The sequence below is a fragment of the Dama dama genome, chromosome 5 (genome assembly GCF_033118175.1).
Source record: "Dama dama isolate Ldn47 chromosome 5, ASM3311817v1, whole genome shotgun sequence".
Taxonomy (NCBI): Eukaryota; Metazoa; Chordata; class Mammalia; order Artiodactyla; family Cervidae; genus Dama; species Dama dama.
Window position 1 is genome coordinate 110,645,924 of NC_083685.1, and position 25,366 is coordinate 110,671,289.

At 40.0% G+C, this 25,366-nt stretch overlaps 1 protein-coding gene across 1 annotated transcript; it reads right to left on the minus strand.

The window, feature by feature from the left end:
- Positions 1-6,451: 6,451 nt before the first annotated feature.
- On the minus strand, positions 6,452-25,160 carry KRT23 (keratin 23). Its single transcript, XM_061143978.1, has 8 exons — positions 24,708-25,160; positions 14,958-15,040; positions 14,135-14,291; positions 12,633-12,794; positions 12,423-12,545; positions 9,212-9,432; positions 8,348-8,379; positions 6,452-6,797 (listed from the first exon to the last, which is right to left on the minus strand). The coding sequence occupies exons 1-8, from the start codon at positions 25,101-25,103 to the stop codon at positions 6,724-6,726; spliced, it is 1,248 nt and encodes a 415-aa protein (XP_060999961.1). The 5' UTR covers positions 25,104-25,160; the 3' UTR covers positions 6,452-6,723.
- Positions 25,161-25,366: the final 206 nt, after the last annotated feature.

Consider the following 25,366-nt stretch of genomic DNA (forward strand, 5'->3'; position numbering starts at 1 on the left):
GGTGTTGATGGTGCTGGTATGGATTCATTGGGGCCACCAGTATCTACTGCATAATCAGAAAAAACTACCATTATTTAGTATCCAGTTTCTAAAGTGAAAGGCTAGATAGGTGTATATGTAACCATAATACGATATTACTTGATGTCCATAAAATGTAATTTTGGAATTACATTACTTTTTCCCCTGGAGAAATGGTATGCTATATCATCTGGCACAATATAAGCTTTAAAAAATGTCCATGCTACATATAGTCTATGTAAAAGAATTTATTTAAGACCATATATAGAGAAAATAAAAATATTCAATCTCTAGTACCTATCTTAGGCTTACTTTTTTCTTGCAGTTACTGGCATTTTTACAAATTGTTTCAGCTTAAGAGTTAATACCTTAATTATCTTGACTTTTCAATAGTTCATGTTTAGAATTGTTATTTTTAATTTGCTATGAGTTTGTGGTCACAAAGAGTCAGACACGACTTAGTGACTGAACAACAACGAGTGTTAAAAATTATGTGATGCTTTCTTCAGTTCTGATATTTCCATATGTCAGAGGTGCTATATGTAGGTAGGAATGAGATTTGAATCCCAGGAGGGCTTGGCTAACCTTTCTAGACTTTACCTTCCTCATCTCTTAAACAAGTGGATTCAAGATTGCTATGTTTTCTTCTAAAACTACTACTTTTTTATTTGAACTTATGCATGATGTCTAATTAAGTGTTAGAGAAATAAAAAAATGTACATGTGGGAAATACTAAAACAATCTGATATTTCTTTAAGGAAAAATTGACTTAGGTGTTCCCAATACTAAACCTTTTAGTTGTTTGGCTTAGAGATGTTTTGCCTAAGGAGCCTCTTATCTGCATATGTTAATATTTTACTTTGCTCTGACAAAAATCTAAGAGGTAAAAGAAATGAAGAGGCTAAAATAACATGGCAAATTTTCATCATAGAATTCATTATAGGAGATTTGGGAAAATATTTGATTAAGCACCTGAAAAGGAAAGATATATCCATCTGAATGCAGATTTCCAAAAAATAGCAAGAAGAGATAAGAAAGCCTTCCTAAGTGATCAGTGCAAAGAAATAGAGGAAAACAATAGAATGGGAGAGACTAGAGATCTCTTCAAGAAAATTAGAGATACCAAGGGAACATTTCATGCAAAGATGGGCACAATAAAGGACAGAAATGGTATGGACCTAACAGAAGCAAAAGATATTAAGAAGAGGTGGCAGGAATACACAGAAGAACTATACAAAAGAGATCTTAATGACCCAGATAACCACGATGGTGTGATCACTCACCTAGAACCAGACATCCTGGAGTGTGAAGTCAAGTGGGCCTTAGTAAGCATCATTACAACAAAGCTAGTGGAGGTGATAGAATTCCAGCTGAGCTATTTCAAATCCTAAAAGATGATGCTGTGAAAGTGCTGCATTCTATATGCCAGGAAATTTGGAAAACTCAGCAGAGGCCACAGGACTGGAAAAGGTCAGTTTTCATTCTAATCCCAAAGAAAGGGCAATACCAAAGAATGTTCAAACTACCACACAATTGCACTCATCTCACATGCTAGCAAAGTAATGCTCAAAATTCTCCAAGCTAGGCTTCAACAGTAGATGATCTGAGAACTTCCAGATGTTCAAGCTGCATTTGGAAAAGGCAGAGAAATCAGAGATCAAATTGTCAACATCCACTGGATCATAGAAATAGCAAGAGAATTCCATAAAAACATCTACTTCTGTTTCATTGACTATGCTAAAGCCTTTGACTGTGTATATCACAACAAACTGTAGAAAATTCTGAAAAAGATGGGAATACCAGACCACCTTACCCACCTCCTGAGAAATCTGTATGCAGGTCCAGAAACAACAGTTAGAATCAGACTTGGAACAACAGACTGGTTCCAAATTGGGAAAGGAGTATATCAAGGATGTATATTGTCACCCTACTTATTTAACTTATATGCAGAGTACATCATGAGAAATCCCAGGCTGATTGAAGCACAAGTTGGAATCAAGATTGCTGGGAGAAATATCAACCTCAGATATGCAGATCATACCATCCTATGGCAGAAAGCAAAGAGGAACTAAAGAACCTCTTGATGAAAGTGAAGGAGGAGGTTGAAAAAGCTGGCTTAAAACTCAACATTCAAAAAATGTAGATTGTGGCATCCGGTCCCATCACTTCATGGCAAATAGATGGGGAAACAATGGAAACAGTGAGAGACTTTATTTTCTTGGGCTCCAAAATCACTGCAGATGGTGACTGCAGTGATTAATGAAATTAAAAGATGCTTGCTTCTTAGAAGAAAAGCTATGACCAACCTAGACAGCATATTAACAAGCAGAGATATTACTTTGCCAACAAAGGTCTGTCTAGTCAAAGCTATGGTTTTTCCAGTAGTCACGTATGGATGTGAGAGTTGGACTATAAAGAAAGCTGAGCACCAAAGAATTGATGCTTTTGAACTGTGGTATTGGAGAAGACTCTTGAGAGTCCCTCGGACTGCAAGGAGATTCAACAAGTCCTTCCTAAAGGAAATCAGTTCTGAATATTCATTGGAAGGACTGATGCTGAAGTTGAAGCTCCAATACTTTGGCTACCTGATGTGAAGAACTGACTCATTGGAAAAAACCCTGATGCTGGGAAAGATTGAAGGCAGAAGTGGACGATGGAGGATGAGATGGTTGGATGGCATCACTGACTCAATGGACATGAATTTGAGCAAGCTCTGGGAGTGGGTGATGGCCAGGGAAGCCTTGCTTGCTGCAGTCCATGTGGTTGACTGAGCAACTGAACTGAACAAGTAATTAATTCACATGAGAGTATTAAAAAATTAGAAATATGGGAAACAGACAAACAAATACAAAAGCACTTGAAGCTACTAAAGCCACAAGTTCTCAAACTTGATTGTACATTGTAATTACCTAGGAATCTTTAAAATATATGGATGCCTGTATTCTAACCTTCAAAAAACTTGATTTAACTGATCTATAAGTTGTCTGGGCATTAGAATTTTTTAATCTCCACAGTTTATCCTAAGGTGCAGCCAAGTTTGAGAACCTCTGTGCTAAAGTAACTTTCTCAGGTCCCTTTCTCTTACCTACCTTTTCCCACCATAATTTGTGATTCATCTTCTTGTTTTTCTCTCAGCTTTATGACCTTTCTACCAACATAAAATTGCTACATTCCTTAATGATGAATTTTTATGAAGTTTAGTTTCCAATTTCACACATCATTAACAGGGTAGGTATATAAAAAGCATTAATGGGAAAATGAGCTTTTAGTCAAGGCATGCATTTGACTGGACTGAAAAATATTAATGGATCTATCCACTCAACCATGTTATTATGGTACGATTGGAAAATATGTTGACATAAATAGTCCAAAATAATACTTGATACATGATATATCTCTGGATTAGCCAAGTATTTCTTTAATTACATTTTGGGTAATGGAATAGCTGTTATTTACTTGAAGTGTTCCTGTAATGGAAACAATAGAATTTGTTACCAACTCCTTTATGTGGATTGGGTGTGTGTGGGTCAAAACCAAATACAAATGAAAACTTCTCAGTCGGCAACTTGCCTGAACCTACAGGCACTAATCAGTTTGTATTTTGGAATACAATAATCATGGGTATTTTGAAATATTTTTGGACTTACTCAGATGTGTGAGAGAGGTTATTCTATGTTGCCTAGAGTCTGAACTTGTGCAAATGTCTCTTTACTCAGGAAAATGGTTTAATTCCTCTCCACTTGTCTGAAAAATTTATATGTTGAAATCTTACCTCCCAAAGGTGATGGTTTTAGAAGGTGAGGTCTTTGGGAGGCATTTAGTTCATGAGGGTGGAGGCTCTGTGAATGGGATTAACACTCTTAGAAAAGACACTCCACAGAGCTCCCAAGTCCCTTCCATCATGGGAGGGTACAGGCTACGAACCAGGAAGTGAACCCCCCCCAGAATGCAACCCTGCTGGTGCCTTGGCCTTGGCCATCCCAGTGTCCAGAGCTGTGAGGAGTAAATTTCTGTTGTTTTTGCAAGCCACTCAGTCTGTGGTATTCTGTTACAGCAGCCTGAATAGAGTAAGGTAAGAGCAATTCTTTATCAATAGTGCTTTATCAAGTACTCCAGTTTGGGACTAAGGGCTTTCCTGAGCAAACCAGGATGAGTTGGTTCACCTTAATTGGTACAGAGAAAATGAATACTTTGGGAGTATTTTAGCTGCTTGACTGAAAATTATCCTTTTTTTTTTTTTTTAATTAGAAAATATTTATTTGTTTGGCTGTGTTGGATCTTAGTTGCAGCAGGCGGAATTTTTTTTGCATCATGTGCAATCTTTCATTGGGGTGTGTGGACTTTAGTGGTGGCTTGCAGGGTCAGCAGTTGCAGAGCACGCGGGCTTTAGTAGTTGTGCCGTGCGGGCTTAGTTGCTCAGCAGCACATGGGATCTTAGTTCTCTGACAGGGATCGAACCTGTGTCTCCTGCCTTGCAAGGAGGATTCTTAACCACTGGACCACCAGGGAAGTCCTGAAAAATTATTCTTATGTTTTGATTTATGACTGCCAAGTCTTATGTAAATGATAACAGTAAATGCAAGGTTAGTGGATTATTTTCTGGGGCTAGTATTAAAACTTTACCTTCAGCTTGTCATGTTGCTTTTTAAATATTTCTTCAAAAGATTTTGCTAGCACTGCTAAATTTCACCTTGAGAAGATAAGTATATTTTATGTCTAATATCTAGATTTAAAAAAAGAGATAATGTCTAAAATAGCAGAGTGAATTGCTAAAGTAGAGAAAAAATTAATTTTAAGATATTCCTTGAGACTATAGTACACTGTTAACATGAAGAACTTCTCCTAGTAAAATGAAATAGAAAAAGAGGGCTAATACAGTCTAATATGGATCTTTTCTTGCACCCCCCAAATCATCAAAATTTACACAGAGAAGTATTACACAAAAATTCATTGATGATTTTATAAATTGGTTATTTTTGAAATTCTTGGAAGTAATCACACAGTAAAGATAAATTTATAGTTTTACCCCAGGGAATTAACATATTTCATTTAAACCAATGATACATTTTTGCAATCATGTGATTATCCTGGATTCCTTTTGCCTAATTTCAAATTGTTAAGGGTTGATTTTCTAGTCTTTGGGTATTGAGAATCAGAAAATACCAATTATTGCCTTAAAGGGAAGACTAATCCAGTTTTAACACATGCCCAGGTCAGAAAAATTTCAGAAGCACTCCTTTCCAAGGGAGTATTCAAACATAGAGACAAAAAGTATTCAGGGCATTGCCAATGTGTTAGACGAACATGGAACTAAATGTACTTTTAGGTTAACAACTGGACATGGAGTCTAGAGGCTCAGATCTAGATCCAACTGCAATAATCCAGTGAGTGTTTGGGTCCATTCCTTTATTGTCTGGGTCTCAGTTTATTTGCCTGTAAAGTGGGAGAGTTTGACTAGCCCATGCCTGTATAATGCTGTGCTTAGTCACTCAGTCATGTCTGACTCTTTGTGACCACATGAACTGTAGCCCACCAGGCTCTTCTGTCCATGGGGAGTCTCTAGGCAAGAATACTGGAGTAGGTTGCCATGCTCCCCTCCAGGGGATCTTCCCAAGCCAGGGATCGAACCCAGGTCTCCTCCATTGCAGGCTGATTCTTTACCAGCTGAGTTTCCAGGGAAGGCTTCCTGGGTAGCTCAGATGGTAAAGCCCATGCCCATGGTCCATTGAATTGTTAATATCCTATTGTTTCATGTATGGCCTTCTGATGATGTCTTAGTGAATATGTGGGTTTCTGTCTTCCTTTTCTCCAGTGTTGCTCCTCTGTACCAGCCTTGGAGTAGCAGCTCACACAGCTAAAATCTGAGAAAAAGACATCTTCTTCAGGGGTAGAGGTGCCTAGTCTGTCTTCTTTAGTCTTTACGACACCTCAACATAATATTCTGGATCCTAATGTTTGCAACTCAGATTTTGGATGAGTTGTTTCCCCTTTTAGGGTCTCAGTATCTATCTGTAATGAGGATTTTCCCCCCTGAATTTCCTTTTCTAGTTTTAACTCTCTTTTAGGCACTGAAGTTGTTCATTTATTCATCTGTGAGATAGAATAGTTTTTGGTCATCTCAGTGAGGCCTTCCTGCGCATTCCTTTCTCTATCCCTGCCCCACCCCAACTTTCCTGCTGGAAGAAGTCTAGAGATCTTGGAGAGCCTTGTGAACCACATCTTGTCCCTAGTTGCATGGCTGCAGGTAACAATTCTGCCCAGTGTTTGCTGCAAACACCTTCAGAGCATTAAGGTCCCTGTCGCTCTTTCATGGACAATGCCCTGAGGATCCATTTTTAGGATAAAGAGGTCTTGTCAAGACAAGACTGACCTTATCTTGAAGTCTTGTCTTGCCTTATGATATTTTTTAAAAAAAGGACATGATGCAGCTGGTGTGGAGTTTTATTGGCTATAAAACATGTACAATGATGGGAATCTGACAACTGTAGTAGTAAAATAGAGCTTTAAGCTCATGAACTCATACTTCGATTGAAAAAGTGCAACAATATATGAAGATTGTTATGGTGAGATTGTTACAGAGAAAAAAAGTTTCTGAGTTTGTTAACTCCAAGGAAACCTCTTAGAATTCACCTGGGCAAGGACTTTCCATTGAGGGGAAATAGTTTTTACAACAGGTAGAAATTTTTATTGGCCTCACTTGTACTTTCAGATCTCATTCACTTGAGAAAGAATTATTCTTCCATTGACGCTCTCCTGTGTGATGGCCTTGATCTTTGGAGCTGCAGATTTAAAAAAAAGCAACAAAGAGGTCACTGCCATGCTCTCCCCACCATCTGAACTACGCTCCTTTCCAGGTCCCTGTTCTCAGCACCCAAAGGCTCTCTGTGCTTTCCAAAATGATCACTAAGCAATATGGTGGGCTCTAATCGAGTGAAAAGAGATCTTACCAAGGAAGATTTTCCTCCCACCTTCTAGGAAATGAGGGTATCTGAACAGTGTCACTTTCTAGAGGTCAAAACCTTCACCTCAAGTGTTCCTGATACAGAATCTAGTATTTGACCACAAGTGCTGGAGGGGTCCTTTCTGCTTATATGGGCTTTGAGCACTTGCATCATAGACTCTATGAACTTACAGAGCCTTAAATGCCATTCTGGGGACCTCATTTTAAGATCTAGAGAGTATGCCATATGAAAGATCGTGAGAAGCCAGGAATGTTTATCATGGTCACTGTTTTCAAAGATAAGATTTATTTGAATAAGTGCTTTGTTGATGCATCAATACACCGATTCTAGACCAGAGGGAAGAATTGAAACCAGTAATAGAGATCCAGGGAGAACTTTGTTAAAGTCAAGGCTCTCCAGTAGTAGATTGTCCACCCCCTCCAGTAATGGGTTCCCTGTCCCTGGACATGACCAAAGAGAGGCTGAAGGACCATGTGTTGGGATCTTGCAGAGGGATGGCAACGAGGCCAGCTGTTCTCTGATGGTTACTTGGACTCTCAGTCCCTGAACCGTTAATGCCTTAGAACATTTTATCATAAACTAATCAGAAAGTGCCACCCGTCCCAGACTGTGACTTCTTAAACTTTTCTGTGAGATGTTAAATGTAACCTGAGAAAACAGGGTCCCCCGGTCAAAGGTGTTTGAGAACACTCTGCTAAACAAAATAAATTTTGTTGTGGTTTCTTTCTTTCTTTTTCTTCCCTGCAGCAGTATTTGTTCCACCTTCAATACTGAAACATATCCTGATTCTTCACCAAGAGGATAGTGGTACATAGTATTCCCAGCCATACTGGGCCACAGAACACATCTTTTCATAATACACAGTTAAAATCTCATGGGATACTGGTGTTCAACAGAATGTAGTTTGGGAAATAATGTGACATCATGTTTTTCTTAATTTCCTAGGATTTTGGCCAGCAGACTCCATAACTTAATTGTTGTTCAGTCACTAAGTTGTGTCTGACTCTTTGCAACCCCATGGACTGCAATGCGCCAGGCTCCCCTGTCCTTCATTACCTCCTAAAGTTTTGTCAGATTTATGTCCATTGAGTCCATAATTTAATAGAGATATAATAATATCACTGATTATTTTTATCTACTTTACTGCTGGCAAAGAGCTCATAGTTTAGGACAATATTGAGAGCTTACTTGGTTCTGCCATATCTAATTTAAGTTGATTCAATATTCCTGGCCATTTGGCAGTAAAGTAAAAACTGAACAAAGAACATTCAGTAGTACACTAGAGGGTATGATTACTGAAGGATGGATAAATGTGTTGATTCATTAAAAAAAAAAGGAGATTCAAACAATGAAACAGTATTTTTTACCTTTGACGTTTGACTTAGATTCTTCCTTTGTCCTATAAAAGTGATAAAGGCTCATTTTAGTATTAGCAACAATCATAAAAACTTCTCAAGATGAACTAACTTCCTTTGCCTGCTGGTACATTCATAGCTCTTTAATGAGGATAATTGTTTGAGTTCTGTAGTTTCAAGGTCAGGAGTTCATGGGAGAACCCTCCTGGACCCAAAAGGCAGTGAGTACTGCCTCCCACTAACCCTGGCGGCGGGGCGGGGGGAGAAATCTGCTGAGTCACCTCCATCCTTTCAGCCAGCTGCATGCTTTGCCTCCACTGGGATCCTTTCCAGGGTCTGCATCTGAAGTGTGAAACCCCTGGGCTTTTCAGACTGTTTTGAGTTTGGTCCAATAACATTTTATTTATGTACTAAAAAAATTCTAACTCTTTCCCTTGGGTCATAGAACATATGTGCCCTTTTGTGAACAGCTATACCAAAAATAGTCAGAGATTCCAGATAAAAAATCTGGACATCTCAATCTCTTATGAGTCTTTTCCTGCTGTTAGATTCCTCAATCATTTTTTCTTTTTTGAGCCAAAATTGGGTGCATTCTTACTGGGAAACACTGTAGCCAAACTTTCTTCATTGTTTCTAAAGATATAAAATATTAAGTGAAACTGTTGACTTCAAATCTTAGTGTCCTGGGAATAACAGTTGATGAATTCACACTTCCTACTTAACAGAATACAGCCTGATCTAAGTAGCTACAGAAGAAATTCAGCATAAACCTTTCTTTCTCTACACGGATGACGGCTAACAGGACCATAAGGTACATAAATGCACACAAGGGTGGACACACTTTTCATTGTCCTCCCCTGCCAATCTTTGCCTTACCCTTCATTCTCTCCCTCCAAGAGCTGGCGGTAGGTGGCGATTTCCTTCTCTAGGTGGGTTTTGATGCCCAGGAGGACCTTGTATTCGTTGTTCTGACGCTCCAGGTCATGGCGTAGCTGTGTCAGTTCCTCCTCATAGTGGGAGATGATCCGTTGCATGTCCTGGAGCTGATAGGTGTACCGAGACTGGGTCTCTGATAACATGTTTTCTAAAGCAGATTTCTGAAAGAGGAATGAGATTTCTTTCATCTACTGACTGATGGCTTGATTTAATAACCTGCTGAGTTGGGCTTCTCTGGTGGCACAATGGTAAAGAATCCACCTGCCAATGCAGGAGACTCAAAAGATGTGGGTTTGGTCTCTGGGTGGAGAAGATCTCCTGGAAGAGGAAATGGCAACCCACTCCAGTATTCTTGCCTGAAAAATTCCATGGACAGAGGAGCCTGGCGGGCTACAATCCATGGGCTCACAAAGAGCTGGACACAGCAGAGCATGCATGCTTGCTGAGTAGTGAGAATATACCAACTACTCTGCTGGGTATCTTGGTGGAGTTGGGGATGAGTAAGGAGGAGCAGGCTGACTTTTAGGTTTGGAGTCAGGCAATAAGGAGTCAGAACTTTCTGAATTTCATTTTTCTGGGCATAAAGGCTTTGTGTCAGGGAGTTCTATGCAACTTAGCTGCACTCCTGTAGTATTTATTCTTGATGTAGCTTGTTTGGGAGTGAGCACACCCCACCTTGCCCTGATCTGTTCCTTACCTACTTCTGCTTACATTTTGTCTCTGGCCAGACTGAAAGCTCCTAGAAGGAAATAGCAGCCAAGACTGCTATCTTTTTGTATCTTCAGAGAAGGGTCTCAAGTAAGGGTGCCAGATAAAATAGAGGGCACCTGATTAAGTATGAATTTCAGATGAGCAGTCAGTAATTTTTTTTTTTAGTATAAATGTGTTACAAATATTCCCTCGATATTGCACAAGGACTTACTTATACTGAAAAAAAAAAAAGCACTTGTTCATCTGAAATTCAAATCTCACTGCGTGTCTTCCATTTCAATTTGGTGAATCTGGTAACACATTGTCAGTTTTGAGGAAATTCTGAAAGCTGCAAAATGAAGGAAGCAGAGAACTGAATTCAAGTCCCTGTTCTGTTTGGATTTACCACCTACTTTTCTAGCACGCATAACTTTAACCTTAAAGAGACATTCATAGCTAATAAAGCACCCTGCACTCCATCAGGGCTGCTAACGTCCAGGGGGTCCTTCATGCTGCCTGGCTATTACCCTACATGTCCCTGGTCTCGTCACTTTCTTGTTCTCCCAAAGAGATATCTTGTTCCTTCTCCTCTGTCTGCAAACTGCCCTTCTCCCTGTCCTTTCTCTTAGCTCATGATCTTGCTTCCTTTGTCGCTGAGGACATGAAAGCCCTCAGGGGAGGGCTCCCACCAGCTCTGCCAGCTTCCACCCACAGACATGAGTCTGTGTCGACACTCATTCCCCTCCTGTTATGAGGGGAATAACCGCCCCTGTCTGTGCCATGGTTATTTCAGCAATTACCCACCGTCTTGCAACATGAATGCTTTCCTCCCTCCTAGATTATTCCCACCAGCTTTCACACAGAATTTCTTCCACCTTAAAATTTGTTCTCTCAAGACTGTAACTACCTTCAGCGATCAGCCAATTCCTCTGCTCGCCTTTGCTTACTGCAGAGCTCCTCAAAGAGTTGTCTATACCCTCTGTTTCAAACTCCCCTTGACCAAGGGGAATCTGGTGCCACTGTTAACCCTAGGGCCTCCTCTTCTCCCCTTTCTTCTTCCTTCTGTTGACTCACTGCATCCATGTTGGCTTCCCGGCTGTTCCTCCAACCTGTCCGACACACCCACGCCTCATAGCTTGTGCATTTGCTATTCCCTCCACCTGGAGCTCCCTCCCCATAACCATGTAATGTATCTTCGTATCACTTTGAGGGTTTTGCTCAACTCTTACCTTAACAGTAAAGCCTCTCCCTACCACCTGGTTTTAAAATGACAGCTCTTCTCCTGGCAAACCTAACTTCTCCCTCATGTTTCATTTCTTTGCAGCATTTTCCTCCATCTGGCATATTATTAATTTTGGTGATTTGTGCCTTTATTTTCTATCATCTACAGTTGTATACAAACTCCTTTGTTATCAAATCCTGTTACTTAGAATAGTGTCAGGTAGTAGAAAGCTTGAAACTGGATATAAATGTCAAGCTGACCTTGCAGGGTTGTTGTGAAATTTCTAATGCTAAAATGTTCTGAAAGCTACAAAACTATTGAGGTAATTTTAAAATATGGCAATTTATTTGTATTTAAATAATATAAAATACTGTAATTATTTCTGTGTTCATTATCATCACCTTAACTGTGTACATTTTAAATGTCTGTCCATCATCACTGATTCCTAAAATGTAACAGTAATTTACCAGGTGCACCTGCAACAAAATGAACTAATTATTTCTCCTCAAGACTGAGAGCAGAGTAGCACTGGAGAATGGTATTGATGCATGATTAGAATATTCAGATAGGCTAAGAAGGAAATTCAATGATGGATTTTATTTAATGAATTTTAAGTGCTTATAACACTCCTAAAAGCATTTTTACTGAAACCCATGATGATCAAAGGAATGACTTAGACACAAGAACTTACTGCTCACTGGGTATAAGACTGTTCACGGTATAGGACACATACACAGTAATAGAGCCATACTTTGGAGTCAGCCAAACCTGGGTTTGCCACTTGCTCACGTTGGCACCAGAATTTCTCTTTCTTTGAACTGGAAGGGGGCGGCATGGTTGTAAGGGGGAGAGCACTGATAGAGGTTTTGAGAGTGTAGAACTGCCCCCCGCCCCCCCAAACCACCATGTGGCTTCACCATTGGCCACTTATTAACTGTGTGACCCTGGTCAATTTACTTAACTGTTTGGGGCTTTGGTTTCCTTATCTCCAAAATGGGGACACCAGCCCTATCTGGAAAGGTTAATATGAGGATTGATGACATTGAATATAATGAATGTGGCACAGCATGGACTCCTCAATAAATGATAGCTCTTATCATCCTCATTGTGGACAATTTGGATGGAAAGTGGGAGTTTGGATAGAGAAGTGCCCCAAGGGAGTTGGAGAGACGGGCCCCGGAGAGAAGGTTTTGTGGAGGAGGTTTTACCTGACCTGAGATTTTTCCAGCTCAAACTCACCTTGTTGCACTGTGCCTGCAGATCAATCTCCAGGGCCTGGAAAGTGCGCTTCAGTTCATGAAGGTCACTTTGGCCGCTCTGCACACCTTTTGGACTGGCTGCCTCCTGGGCCACGGCTGCTGACTGTGAGACCAGGCCGAGAAGAGAGGCGTTGGCATTGGGACCACTTGTAAGTGGAAAATTTGGGAAATTTGGGCATCTTTCTTTTACCTGCTCTTTGTACCAAGTGTCCAAGTCTTGATGCTTCTTTTTAATTATAAACTCATATTCTTGCCTCATGTCCTCCAGGACCTTAATCAGATCTTCTCCTGGGGTTGTATCCACCTTCACGTTGACCTTGAGGTCATTTGGCACACGGTTTTCCTCTATTTCCTGTTTAACAACAGAGAGAGAAAAGGAATCATTTTGACAATCAGAAGGCCAGAAGTGTGTTGATGGGCAGCAGCACACAGATCTCTTAAAAATTCAGCTTATGTGTTTTCCACTCCTTCATTGGCTTGGTTTGGTTTCTCAGTTTTATTTGTTGATGACAAAACATATGTTTTTTTCCCCCTTACATATGTGTGTGTGCCTGTGTGTGTGTGTGTGTGTGTGTGTGTGTGTGTGTATATATATATATATATATATATATATATATATTTTTTTTTTTTTTTTTTTCGGCCACACCACACTGCATGTGGGATCTTAATTCCTTGAACAGGGATTGGACCCAGGGCCCCTGCAGTGGAAAAAGTGAGGAGTCTTAGTCAATGGACTTGCAGGGAACTTCCTCTCTTATAATTTTATGAAGTAAAGAATAGCACCAGACAGGTAATCAAATGGCCCCTGTGATTACTGACTTAATCCCTGGTTGAAAACATTTTACAAGGAATTTTGCTTACATACAGTATAAAGTACTCTTTGACAAATGTTCATGAGTGAAATGCTGACACAGTGAAACACTTGAACATTTCAGCTTATAGGCCAAAGCTTTGGGGAAGCAGTTCAGTAACCCAAAGCTAAATGGTGTAGAGACTTTCAAAATCTTGTCAATGTATTATGACTCTGTAGGCAAGAGACCCATGAGGTATCATGAAACCAAGAAACCACAGGAAAGGTTTCATTAACCATCACGTCTCACCAGCTGTGCAGAAGGCGAGTTTCCTTGATAAGCAGTTTTGTTTGCCTAAAATGGGGATTGTTTTTTATCTTTTCATCAGAGTCTCAGGGATTTTAAATGGATGCTAACTTTTAAAGTCAGTTAAATGATTTTGGCAATTGAGCTGCAATTTTGGCCAATAGTTATATCAAATATAACTAGTAACTGTAACTATGTAGTTACTATAGAATATAACTGTATTGAATATAATCTGGACCAGTGGCAGAGTCTATTCTGTCGTTCTCCAACTTGCTGCACATTGGGTTAATGAAAGAAGTTCGATCCTAAACATTTATTTTTCTCACATCATATTAATAATCAGGTCTAGATAAACATTGTATATTAACAAAATTGTTGACTGATGTCATAGTTAATTGGAATTGTGTTTTGGCTGTTGTATTTGGCATAGCTGTGAATGTGGAAAAATTAGATATGTATATGGTTCCTTATGATTATTTAGGTTGAAGACAATAGAGCTGGCATTCAGGTGGTGCTTTCTTTTGGAGCGACTGAGTCACCTGAAATGTGCAGACTAAGAGCTGTGCTGGTTGCCTGGGGATCCTGGGAGTCCTACCTGCTCATGACGCTTCTTCATGAGGATGAGCTCTTTCCTCATCCCCTCAACCTCCTGTTCTAGGTCTGTGGTGACAATGGTCAGATCATCCAAGGTCTTTCGGAGACCTTCAACTTCAATTTCCAAGTCTTTCTTGAAGGAGTGTTCATTTTCATACCTTTGGTTAGAAGGAAGAGAACAGAACACTTGTTATTGGAAGGATTCATCTTAGTTTTAGGCTGAATTTCTTACTTTTCACATTTCATGCAGGTTTTTCTATGATGGTGATCCAATTTTATTTTTTTCATTAGAGAGAATGGCATAATAAACAGCCATATGTCCATCACTTAGATTTAGCAGCTATTAACATTTTGCCATGTTTGTTTCATCTATAGTCTATCTTGTCTTTTAAAGTAAATTATAGACATTATGTCCTCTCAAACCCTAAATACTTCAGAATGTATCTTTTAAGAAAAGAGAGTTTTCTAAATAAGCATAGTAACATTATCACACCTAAGAATCAATAATAAGTTTTTAATATCATCTAAGGATTTGTATTCAAATTTCCCCATACCAAAAAGTGTATTTTATATCTGATTTTTTAACAAATCTTGTTATGACAAGAACAAATATCTGTCTGGACCCTAGTGACTGAAGTGACTTAGCAGCAGCAGCAGCAGCAGCATGCCTTTACATTATAACTTAGTAAGATTTTACATGTGGGTAATGGTGAGATACATTTTCTTTCTGCAAAACAGAAACAGAAACAAGAACAATTCCAAAAACCAAACCAACCTCCACCCCCTCCCCTCTCCAAACACAACACTGTGAAGAAGGAACTTACTTAAGGCTGAAGTCATCCACTGCCATCCTGGCGTTGTCAATGAGAAGGATGATCTGAGCGTTGTTCAGCTTGCCATCTGCTATCTGTAAAGCACACACCAAGAGTCACTTCAGTCGCATGCAAATCCACAGGACAACTGCATTTCTGCCCAGTTTCTGAGAATCTGACTTATCAGCAGATAAGGCTTTATTTTCTAGCAGTGGAATAATGAGCAGTCAAGTCAATTATTATTTATTGAGAACTTACTAAGCTCAAAGCACAAGAATGGTTTTGTAGTAAGGGTATGGTCTGCAGTCACTTTCACTGTCTTTTTTATATTGACTTTTGATAGGATTGATGCAATTGCTCAAAGAATGATATAGACGGGGGAAGGAGAGTAATTGTGGAAAATACCTTTTAACTATCTAGTAAGATTCACACAAAGTGAAAGTGAAAGTCACTCAGTCGTGTCTGACTCGGTTTTTTCGACTTGTTTTTGTTTTGTCCTTTCAAACCCTAAATACTTCAGAATGTATCTTTTAAGAAAAGAGAGTTTTCTTTCTTTCTTTTTTTTCTCTTTTTTTTTAATAGTTGGAGGCCAATCACTTCACAACATTTCAGTGGGTTTTGTCATACATTGATATGAATCAGCCATGGATTTACACGTATTCCCCATCCCAATCCCCGCTCCCACCTCCCTCTCCACCCGATTCCTCTGGGTCTTCCCAGTGCACGAGGCCGGAGCACTTGTCTCATGCATCCCACCTGGGCTGGTGATCTGTTTCACCATAGATAGTATACATGCTGTTCTTTTGAAATATCCCACCCTCACATTCTCCCACAAAGTTCAAAAGTCTGTTCTGTATTTCTGTGTCTCTTTTTCTGTTTTGCATATAGGGTTATCGTTACCATCTTTCTAAATTCCATATATATGTGTTAGTATGCTGTAATGTTCTTTATCTTTCTGGCTTACTTCACTCTGTATAAGCGGCTCCAGCTTCATCCATCTCATTAGGACTGGTTCAAATGAATTCTTTTTAATGGCTGAGTAATATTCCATGGTGTATATGTACCACAGCTTCCTTATCCATTCATCTGCTGATGGGCATCTAGGTTGCTTCCATGTCCTGGCTATTATAAATAGTGCTGCGATGAACATTGGGGTGCACGTGTCTCTTTCAGATCTGGTTTCCTCAGTGTGTATGCTCAGAAGTGGGATTGCTGGGTCATATGGCAGTTCTATTTCCAGTTTTTTAAGAAATCTCCACACTGTTTTCCATAGCGGCTGTACTAGTTTGCATTCCCACCAACAGTTTAAGAGGGTTCCCTTTTCTCCACACCCTCTCCAGCATTTATTGCTTGTAGACTTTTGGATAGCAGCCATCCTGACTGGCGTGTAATGGTACCTCATTGTGGTTTTGATTTGCATTTCTCTAATAATGAGTGATGTTGAGCATCTTTTCATGTGTTTGTTAGCCATCTGTATGTCTTCTTTGGAGAAATGTCTGTTTAGTTCTTTGGCCCATTTTTTGATTGGGTCATTTATTTTTCTGGAATTGAGCTTCAGGAGTTGCTTGTATATTTTTGAGATTAATCCTTTGTCTGTTTCTTCATTTGCTATTATTTTCTCCCAATCTGAGGGCTGTCTTTTCACCTTACTTATAGTTTCCTTTGTAGTGCAAAAGCTTTTAAGTTTCATTAGGTCCCATTTGTTTAGTTTTGCTTTTATTTCCAATATTCTGGATCTTGCTGTGGTTTATGTTGGAGAGTGTTTTGCCTATGTTCTCCTCTAGGAGTTTTATAGTTTCTGGTCTTACATTTAGATCTTTAATCCACTTTGAGTTTATTTTTGTGTATGGTGTTAGAAAGTGTTCTAGTTTCATTCTTTTACAAGTGGTTGACCAGTTTTCCCACCACCACACTCATTTATGATTAAAACTCTCCAAAAAGCAGGAATAGAAGGAACATACCTCAACATAATAAAAGCTATATATGACAAACCCACAGCAAGCATCACCCTCAATGATGAAAAATTGAAAGCATTTCCCCTGAAATCAGGAACAAGACAAGGGTGCCCACTCTCACCACTACTATTCAACATAGTGTTGGAAGTTCTGGCCACAGCAATCAGAGCAGAAAAAGAAGTAAAAGGAATCCAGATAGGAAAAGAAGAAGTGAAACTCTCACTGTTTGCAGATGACATGATCCTCTACATAGAAAACCCTAAAGACTCTACCAGAAAATTACTAGAGCTAACCAATGAATATAGTAAAGTTGCAGGATATAAAATTAACACACAGAAATCCCTTGCATTCCTATATACTAACAATGAAAAAACAGACAGAGAAATTAAGGAAACAATACCATTCACCATTGCAACAAAAAGAATAAAATACTTAGGAGTATATCTACCTAAAGAAACAAAAGACCTATACATAGAAAACTATAAAACACTGATGAAAGAAATCAAAGAGGACACAAACAGATGGAGAAACATACCGTGTTCATGGATTGGAAGAATCAATATTGTCAAAATGGCTATTCTACCCAAAGCAGTCTATAGATTCAATGCAATCCCTATCAAGCTACCAACGGTATTTTTCACAGAACTAGACCAAAGAATTTCACAATTTGTATGGAAATACAAAAAACCTCGAATAGCCAAAGTAATCTTGAGAAAGAAGAATGGAACTGGAGGAATCAACCTGCCTGACTTCAGACTCTACTACAAAGCCACAGTCATCAAGACAGTATGGTACTGGCACAAAGACAGAAATATAGATCAATGGAACAGAATAGAAAGGCCAGAGATAAATCCACGAACCTATGGACACCTTATCTTTGACAAAGGAGGCAAGGATATACAATGGAAAAAAGACAACCTCTTTAACAAGAAAAGAGAGTTTTCTTGTTTTTCGACAAGGCTATGGTTTTTCCAGAGTTTTTCCAGAGTTTTCTTGTTTTTCGATAAGGCTATGGTTTTTCCAGTAGTCATGTATGGATGTGAGAGTTGGACTATAAAGAAAGCTGAGCGCCAAAGAATTGATGCTTTTGAACTGTGGTATTGGAGAAGACTCTTGAGAGTCCCTTGGACTTCAAGGAGATCCAACCAGTCAATCCTAAAGGAAATCAGTCCTGGGTGTTCATTGGAAGGACTGATGTTGAAGCTGAAACTCCAATACTTTGGCCACCTGATGCGAAGAGCTGACTCATTTGAAAAGACTGTGATGCTGGGAAAGATTGAAGGCAGGAGGAGAAGGGGACAACAGAGGATGAGATGGTTGGATGGCATCACTGACTCAATGAACATGAGTTTGAGCAAGCTCTGGGAGTTGGTGATGGACAGGGAGGCCTGGCGTGCTACAGTCCATGGGGTTGCAAAGAGTCAGACACAACTGAGTGACTGAACTGAACTAACCATAATTATTTTTTGCCCTAAATGACCATAGCCATATGCATAACTTACAGTTATGTATATGTGTTTGTAGAGTATTCAATGATGAGAATGCCCCAGTTGTAGCTATTAAAATATTAACTGAAAGGGGAGAAGGATGAGTTGGGAATTTGGGATTAACAGATACACACTACTATATATTAAATAAATAACAAAGAGCTACTGTATAGCATGGGCTTCCCTGGTGGGTCAGATGGTAAAGAATCTGCCTGCAATGCAGGAGACACAGGTTTGATTCCTGGGCCAGGAAGATCCTGTGGAGATAGGAGTGGCAACCCACTCCAGCATTCTTGTCTAGAGAATTCTATGGACAGAGGAGTCTGGTGGGCTACAATCCATGGATCACAAAGGTCAGACATGATTAAGCAACTATGTCACACACACACATACTGTATAGCATAGGGAACTATATTCAATTTCTTGTAATAACTTATAATGGAAAAGAATCTGAAAGAATTATATATATATATATAATTGAATCATCGTGCTGTACACTTGAAACATTGTATATCAGCTATACTTAATTAAAAAACAAAAATTAAATATATTAACTGTAACAATTCTCTATCATAAATTAAGTAGATTAATAAACTTCATGTTAAAACTTTAATTTTGTAACTGCCTCTAGTAAAAGACTTTCACTAGATGTGTATATATTTTTTATTTAAAAAGAGAGGGGACTTCCCTGGTGGTTCAGTGGCTAGGACTCTGTGCTTCCAATGCAGGGGGCCCGGGTTCATACCCTGGTCAGGGAACAAGATCCCATGTGCTGTAACTAAGACCTCATGCAGTCAAATAAATAAATATATATTTTAAAAAGAGAATGATTTTTTGAGAATCCACCTGAGAAATTGGGTATATAAATGTTTGATTTGTAAATACTTCTAGGTAGTTGTAATCATAGAAATACACATATCAGAGAAATAATATATGACACGCAATTTTAATGTATGTCATTGTCTTGGGGAAAATTGGATGGAAGATATCTCAGTGTCAAAAGTACCAAGCATTGCGCTGAACTGGGAACCAGCAGATTTTCCTTTTATTTCCTGTTACTGACTGTTGGTGTGAACTTGGGTCAGTTATCCAACTCCGTGGACTTCAGTTTCAACAACGCTCTTTACAAATAAGGAGCTTTTCCTGAAGACATGTGACCTTAGGGGTCCTAGCTCCAAATTTCTGTAACTTACTTGGAGCCAAAGAATCTGTGACATTCCCATTGTATTTATACAGATAATTGCTTTAATTAGAGAGGATTTTCTTAGGACAAACTTATACTTCGACACAAAGACACCTTTCAAAAATCTGGCCCTGTTCTAAGCTCCACTGATTACTTGGAATTTTGTGTCATGAATACACAATAGCAGGATTCAGAGGTGTCCAGGGCACTGGGTCTGGAACTCCCAGAGCAGGCGGGCCTGGGGTCCTGCTCCAGCACCCACCTGCTGAGTGAGCTCTGCCAAGTCTTGGCTTCTTCATCCATAAAATGGCAATAATAACATCCATAGAGTTAGGAGAATTAGATTAGAAGAGATTAAATAAAATAATGCAAAATAGCATTTCTGGGCACAGTGTAGACACTCTGAACACAATCGGTTGAAGCTAAATTAGTTCAGAAAAATGTAAAGTGTTTAATTTTCTTTTAAAAAAGCTAGCACTTTTGTAACTAGAGCCAGTGTCTGCACTGGATAAATCCAAGGGTTTCAATGTTGAGATGCATTGTCTGCTTTGCTGTTCATGATGGGAGATAACCAGACTGGCTGCCCATGCCCAACTTCTTAATTCCCTTAGTGGATTCCAAATGGCATCATGATGACTTTCATGATTCTGAAAAGGGATTCTGTAGACATTTCCTTGTCTTTCCTCTACAGTGCTGCTTAGGCACTTCATACCAATATTTTCCCCTCCAGGCTGTTTAGTCTTTGCATGATCTAAGCTCATGGGAGATGAAAAGTAACTCCATCCAAAATGGCCTGGGGATCCCTGCAGTTAGCCTCAGCTGTTCCCTGAGGTTTTGCTTGACATTCAGAGAAACCATGCCCTGAACTCTCCATGAAATCAGAAAATAAAACATACCACCTGTGTTGGAAACACCACAGTTTTCCAATGAAGTACCTTATGTATAATATACTTCTAATTGGAAGACCATGGAGTAATCATTAAGAGCATCACTTCCATATAGAATGGATAAACAATATTCTGTGCTATACAGAATGTATAGTGGATGGAACTATATCCAATATTCTGTGATTAAACCATAATGGAAAAGAATATAAAAAAAAAGAAGTTGCCTCAGTCATGTCCGACTCTTTGTGACCCCATGGACTGTAGCCCACCGGGCTCCTCTGTCCATGGGATTCTCCAAGCAAGAACACTGGAGTGGGTTGCCATGCCCTCCTCCAGAGTATCTTCTCAACCCAGGGATCAAACCCACGTCTCTTATGTCTCCTGCATTGGCAGGCGGGTTCTTTACCACTAGCAACACCTGGGATATCTATACATCTACATGTAGATATATATAAAACTGATCTATTTTGCTGCACAGCTGAAATGAACACAAAGTTGTAAATCAACTCTATTTCAATTAAAAAATAATGTCACTTTCTCTACTCTGATACAGATATTAAATTTGAGACAAAGGTGAATTTATTTCACAGAAGTGTACTGATGTTGCTTTGTTAGTTGTGACAAATGCCATGGTGATGGAAGATTTTAATGATGAGGGGAGCTGGGTAAGAGATTTATGGAAAGTTTCTGTACCATGTAAATCTAAAAATACTCCACATGAAAAGTTTATTTAAAATAATAAGAAGTATGCAAAGCAGTGTGTATAGTTAAAAAATCATCTGTGAATTTATTTGGTTTTTCTGAATTAAATTGATAATTTATCCATGGCAAAACCCACATCAAAAGTCTGATTTCTGCATTTGGCATTCTCAGAGTACATGAGTTGATAAAGAAGAAATTAAAAAACTGAAACTATTTCTTCCTCGTTGGGTTACCTGATACAGTATTATGATACAACCACTATTTCTGAGCCATCCTTCACGGTAATGAATGAATAAGAATGGGTTGAGAAATAATATATGAGGCATAGGTATTGCATTGTGTTGTAACTAATCACCTGGATTCTCCCCAAGGACCTGAGTTCATTCTTTTAAAATAATCTAGTTTGTGTATTAGTGTAGTATCACTGCTTCAGGGTGTGTAATCTACCAGGGAGAGGAGAACAGAACTTGTGACTGTAAACCAACGAGCCAAATATAGTACTATTGAGAGCCATTCTGCACCCTAATATTTGCATGACGATGTCCAACTCTGTGTTTCAAAGGAATGGATTAATTTTTGAAATCATTTTCTTTTCTTTCTTTCTTTCTTTCTCTTTTTGGTCATGAGGTTTGTGGGGTCTTAGTTTCCTGACCTGAGATTGAACCCAGGCCCACAGCAGTGAAAGCTTCAAGTCCTAACCACTCGTACCAGGGAGTTCCTGAAATATTTTCTCACAGACTTTTGGAGTAACATTTAACATCCCTAAAGTGGGGGTGTTGTTCAATCACTAAGTCATGTCCGACTCTTTGTGACCCCATGGATTTCAGCACGCCAGGTTCTCCTGTCCTTCACTCTCCCCTGGAGTTTGCTCAGATTCATGTCCATTGAGTTGGTGATACTAAGTGGGGGTGGGAGAGTGCTATATCTACTCAGAACATTTCATGAGTCTTGAAAGGCCCAGGAAGGGGTAAGTCCGGGGCATGGTGGGACTTCTTTGGGCCTCTGTTTGTCACCTACAAACAGGGAAGGTCTGATAGACCATCTGAACTTCAAAGAGCTGTTTTCTTTCAAACACAGAGAAAAACAACTGAAGTAAGAAATCCAGAAGTGAATGTAATTTGAAGCTGAAGGAGCTTCCTATTTAGTGTCAGAACCGAGAACCTGGGGTTTCCTGGAGAGTGGGCCAGCCACCTGCTCCTTGTAATTGTCCCCACTTGCTTTTCTCAATTCTGTTCCAAAGAATTTTGGCTTCAGTCTCCTCAACCATAAATTGGGGAAAAAAAAAACACCTGCTTCACAGAACAAGATAATCGGTATGAAATATGTGTTGCATGATTAATAGTGCAAATGGAATGCATTATCTTTATTAACAAATAGCATCATTTTTGATGAGGCAGGCTGGCCAGCACCATGCTATGTGGAAATTATGAGACCATTAGAAAGAGACCTGGGTTAGAATCCCAGCTCTGGCTCTTCCTGGTGGCTTTGGATGGCTGCTTCACATCTCTGAGCTTCAATTTCTTTCCAGGGTTGTGATGAGAAATAAATCAGTTGATATAGAATGTTTCCATCATTGCAGAAAGCTCTTGGACCATGTTGATGAGTGTATTCAGTACCTGACATGATGCCTGGCATATAATAATCACTCGATAAATTTTTCTGTCCCCTTTCCTCCATCTTTCTGCTGTCAGCTGATACATTATTTGACCAGGTCTAACCTCACGTTTCTTTAGGGAGTTAAGTTCTTAGCTTCCCATTTGCAAAAAACCTCCTGTCATCTCCATTCTAAAACCAAAGCAACTTTACTAATAAAAACAGTATGGTAAGGTTTGTTGAGTCACCTTGTTTTTTTGGTAAAGACAACCATGTACTATATAGTTAAGACAATTACACAGTCAACTATTAGTTTGATTATTCAATAATTAGGGTTCATTATGAGGACAGATTTCTATTATCTTGATTCAAGCAGGGACAACTGAGTGTTGAGAAATAGTATCTTAGAAATATTGGAAACCCGTGATGCTCTTTCTAGGATAGGTTCAATCATGATCTTACAGGAAATTTTCTGGGACTACTTTACTTAAGAGAATTTACATAGCTTTAAAATATAACCTAGATGACTGGATTCCCTGTACTTCTAGTCAATGCTGTGAGACATCTCAGAAGGTATAATGGTGTAGGAAATGGCAACCCACTCCTGTATTCTTGCCTGGAAAATCCCATGGGCAGAGGAGCCTGGTGGACTATAGTCCATAGGGTCAAAAAGAGTTGGACACTACTGAGTGACTGAGCAGAAAGCATAAGGTTAGGTTTTAAAATGTTTGGTTGAAAAGCTATTCATATTTTGAAGAAGTCTCCATAAGCTATCCTAACTCTAAGATTCTAAAAATCAGACCCATTTTTATTATTTTTTCCCTAGCAATATGCCATTTTCAGAACTGTGAGTGGCTAGAATTCAGAACTTCTGGCAGTCCCCAAAAGGAAGCACCCAGGGAAATCACAAAAATGTATCTGCTGGTGGAGTGACAGCTTTTACGTGTGATCTCCAGAACAGTACAGCTCAGCCTTTTTTGATGGGTAAGCACACTACCCTCAGGACCTCATGGTGGAGAGGAGCTGATGTAATGAGACATCAATGCTTTCTCATGCCTTGGGCACTGAGCATGAGGAATGAAGACCAGCCCTGATCGTTATGATTATGTTGTCGGATCACAAGTGGTACCAGACAGCACCTGCTTTCCTTCCATTTTTTCTATATAATTCATGTGCAGAAGATTAAATACACAAAACAGACTTTCCTGACTCCATGTTTAAGGTATGATAAGAAAATGTCCCTGGGCTTCCCAGGTGGCACTGGTGCTAAAGAACCCGCCTGCCCACGCAAGAGACATAAGAGATGAGGGTTTGATCCCTGGTTGGGAAGATGCCCTGGAGAAGGAAATGGCAAACCATTCCAGTCCTTTTGCCTAGAGAATCTCATGGACAGAGGAGTCCAGTGGGCTACAGTCCACAGGGTTGCAAAGAGTTGGACGTGACTGAAGAGACTTCACATGCACAAGAAAATATCCTTGGGTTTCCCTGGTGGCTTAGTGGTAAAGAATCTGCCTGCTGATGCAGGAGACATGGGTTTGACCCCTGTTCCAGGAAGACTAAACATGCTATCTAAGCCTGTCACAACTGTTGAGCCTGTGTTCTGGAGCCTGGGAGCTGCAACTACTGAAGCCTGCATGCCCTAGAGCTCATGCTCCCCAACAAGAGAAGCCCACATTCCGCAACTAGAGAGAAGCCCCAGCTCTACACAACTAGAGAAAAGCTCAGAACTTCAGCAACAAAGGCCTAGGCCAGCAATAAATAAATAAATGAAAAAACTCTTTACCATCTGAGCCACTGGGGAAAAGAAAGAAAATATCCTTGAATACTTTTTTCATGATTATTTGAAGCTCCTTTTGTCATTTTCCTGGAAATTATCTTTTCTACTGATTTCTCCTCTCATGGGTCTCCTGGAAATGCAGTCCCCTCTCAAGTTCCAGGGTTACCCAGGATCTTACCTGCTCCTGCAGGCGGCTGATGCTTTCCTCATATTGGGAGTAGTCTTGCTTATTGCCTGAGTCTCTTTGCTGATGCCACTTCAGAATGCAACTTTCTAGTTTCACGTTGGCCTCCTCCAGGGCACGCACCTTTTCCAGGTAGGTGGCCAGGCGGTCATTGAGGTTCTGCATCATCTCCTTCCCATTTCCGCCTAGGAGGGAACTGCCTCTTCCAGACCTCCAAGACCCTTCAGGGAGTGGACAGCTCGGTGAGGAGAAGGAAAGCGAGATGCGGACACCCCCGGCACCACCATGGACACTGGGAGCCCGGGGGAAGCTCCCTGGCCGGCCCCAGCTGCCTCCTGTGGCATAGAGGGAAACTGAGGGGTTCTGGCTGAAGCTCTGGTTGGAATTCATGGTCCCATCTGTGTCTGGGGCAGGACTGGGCTCTGGTCCACTCCCTGGCACCACAAAACTGAGCCGCCCCAGACTGCCCCAGATGGCTTTATGCCCTTTGCTGTGGGAGTTCCCTCTTCTGACAGCTGTACCGACAAGATCCTATCATTGTGCAACACGTGTTTCCTCTTGGTCAATCCCAAAGCGCCCCCGGGCCTTCACACATGGGGCTGTTGTTTTGAGTCGCATCGATATACCAGGTTGTTTCTCCCTCCCAGTGGTAA

Coding starts and splice junctions, on each gene's coding strand:
- KRT23 (XM_061143978.1), bottom strand. CDS start 25,103: ATGAATTCCAACCAGAGCTTCAGCCAGAACCCCTCAGTTTCCCTCTAT. Junction 14,292..14,957: donor GTGGATGACTTCAGCCTTAA/GTAAGTTCCTTC, acceptor TTCTAACCAAAG/GTATGAAAATGAACACTCCT. Junction 12,546..12,632: donor ACACTTGGTACAAAGAGCAG/GTAAAAGAAAGA, acceptor CTGGTCTCACAG/TCAGCAGCCGTGGCCCAGGA.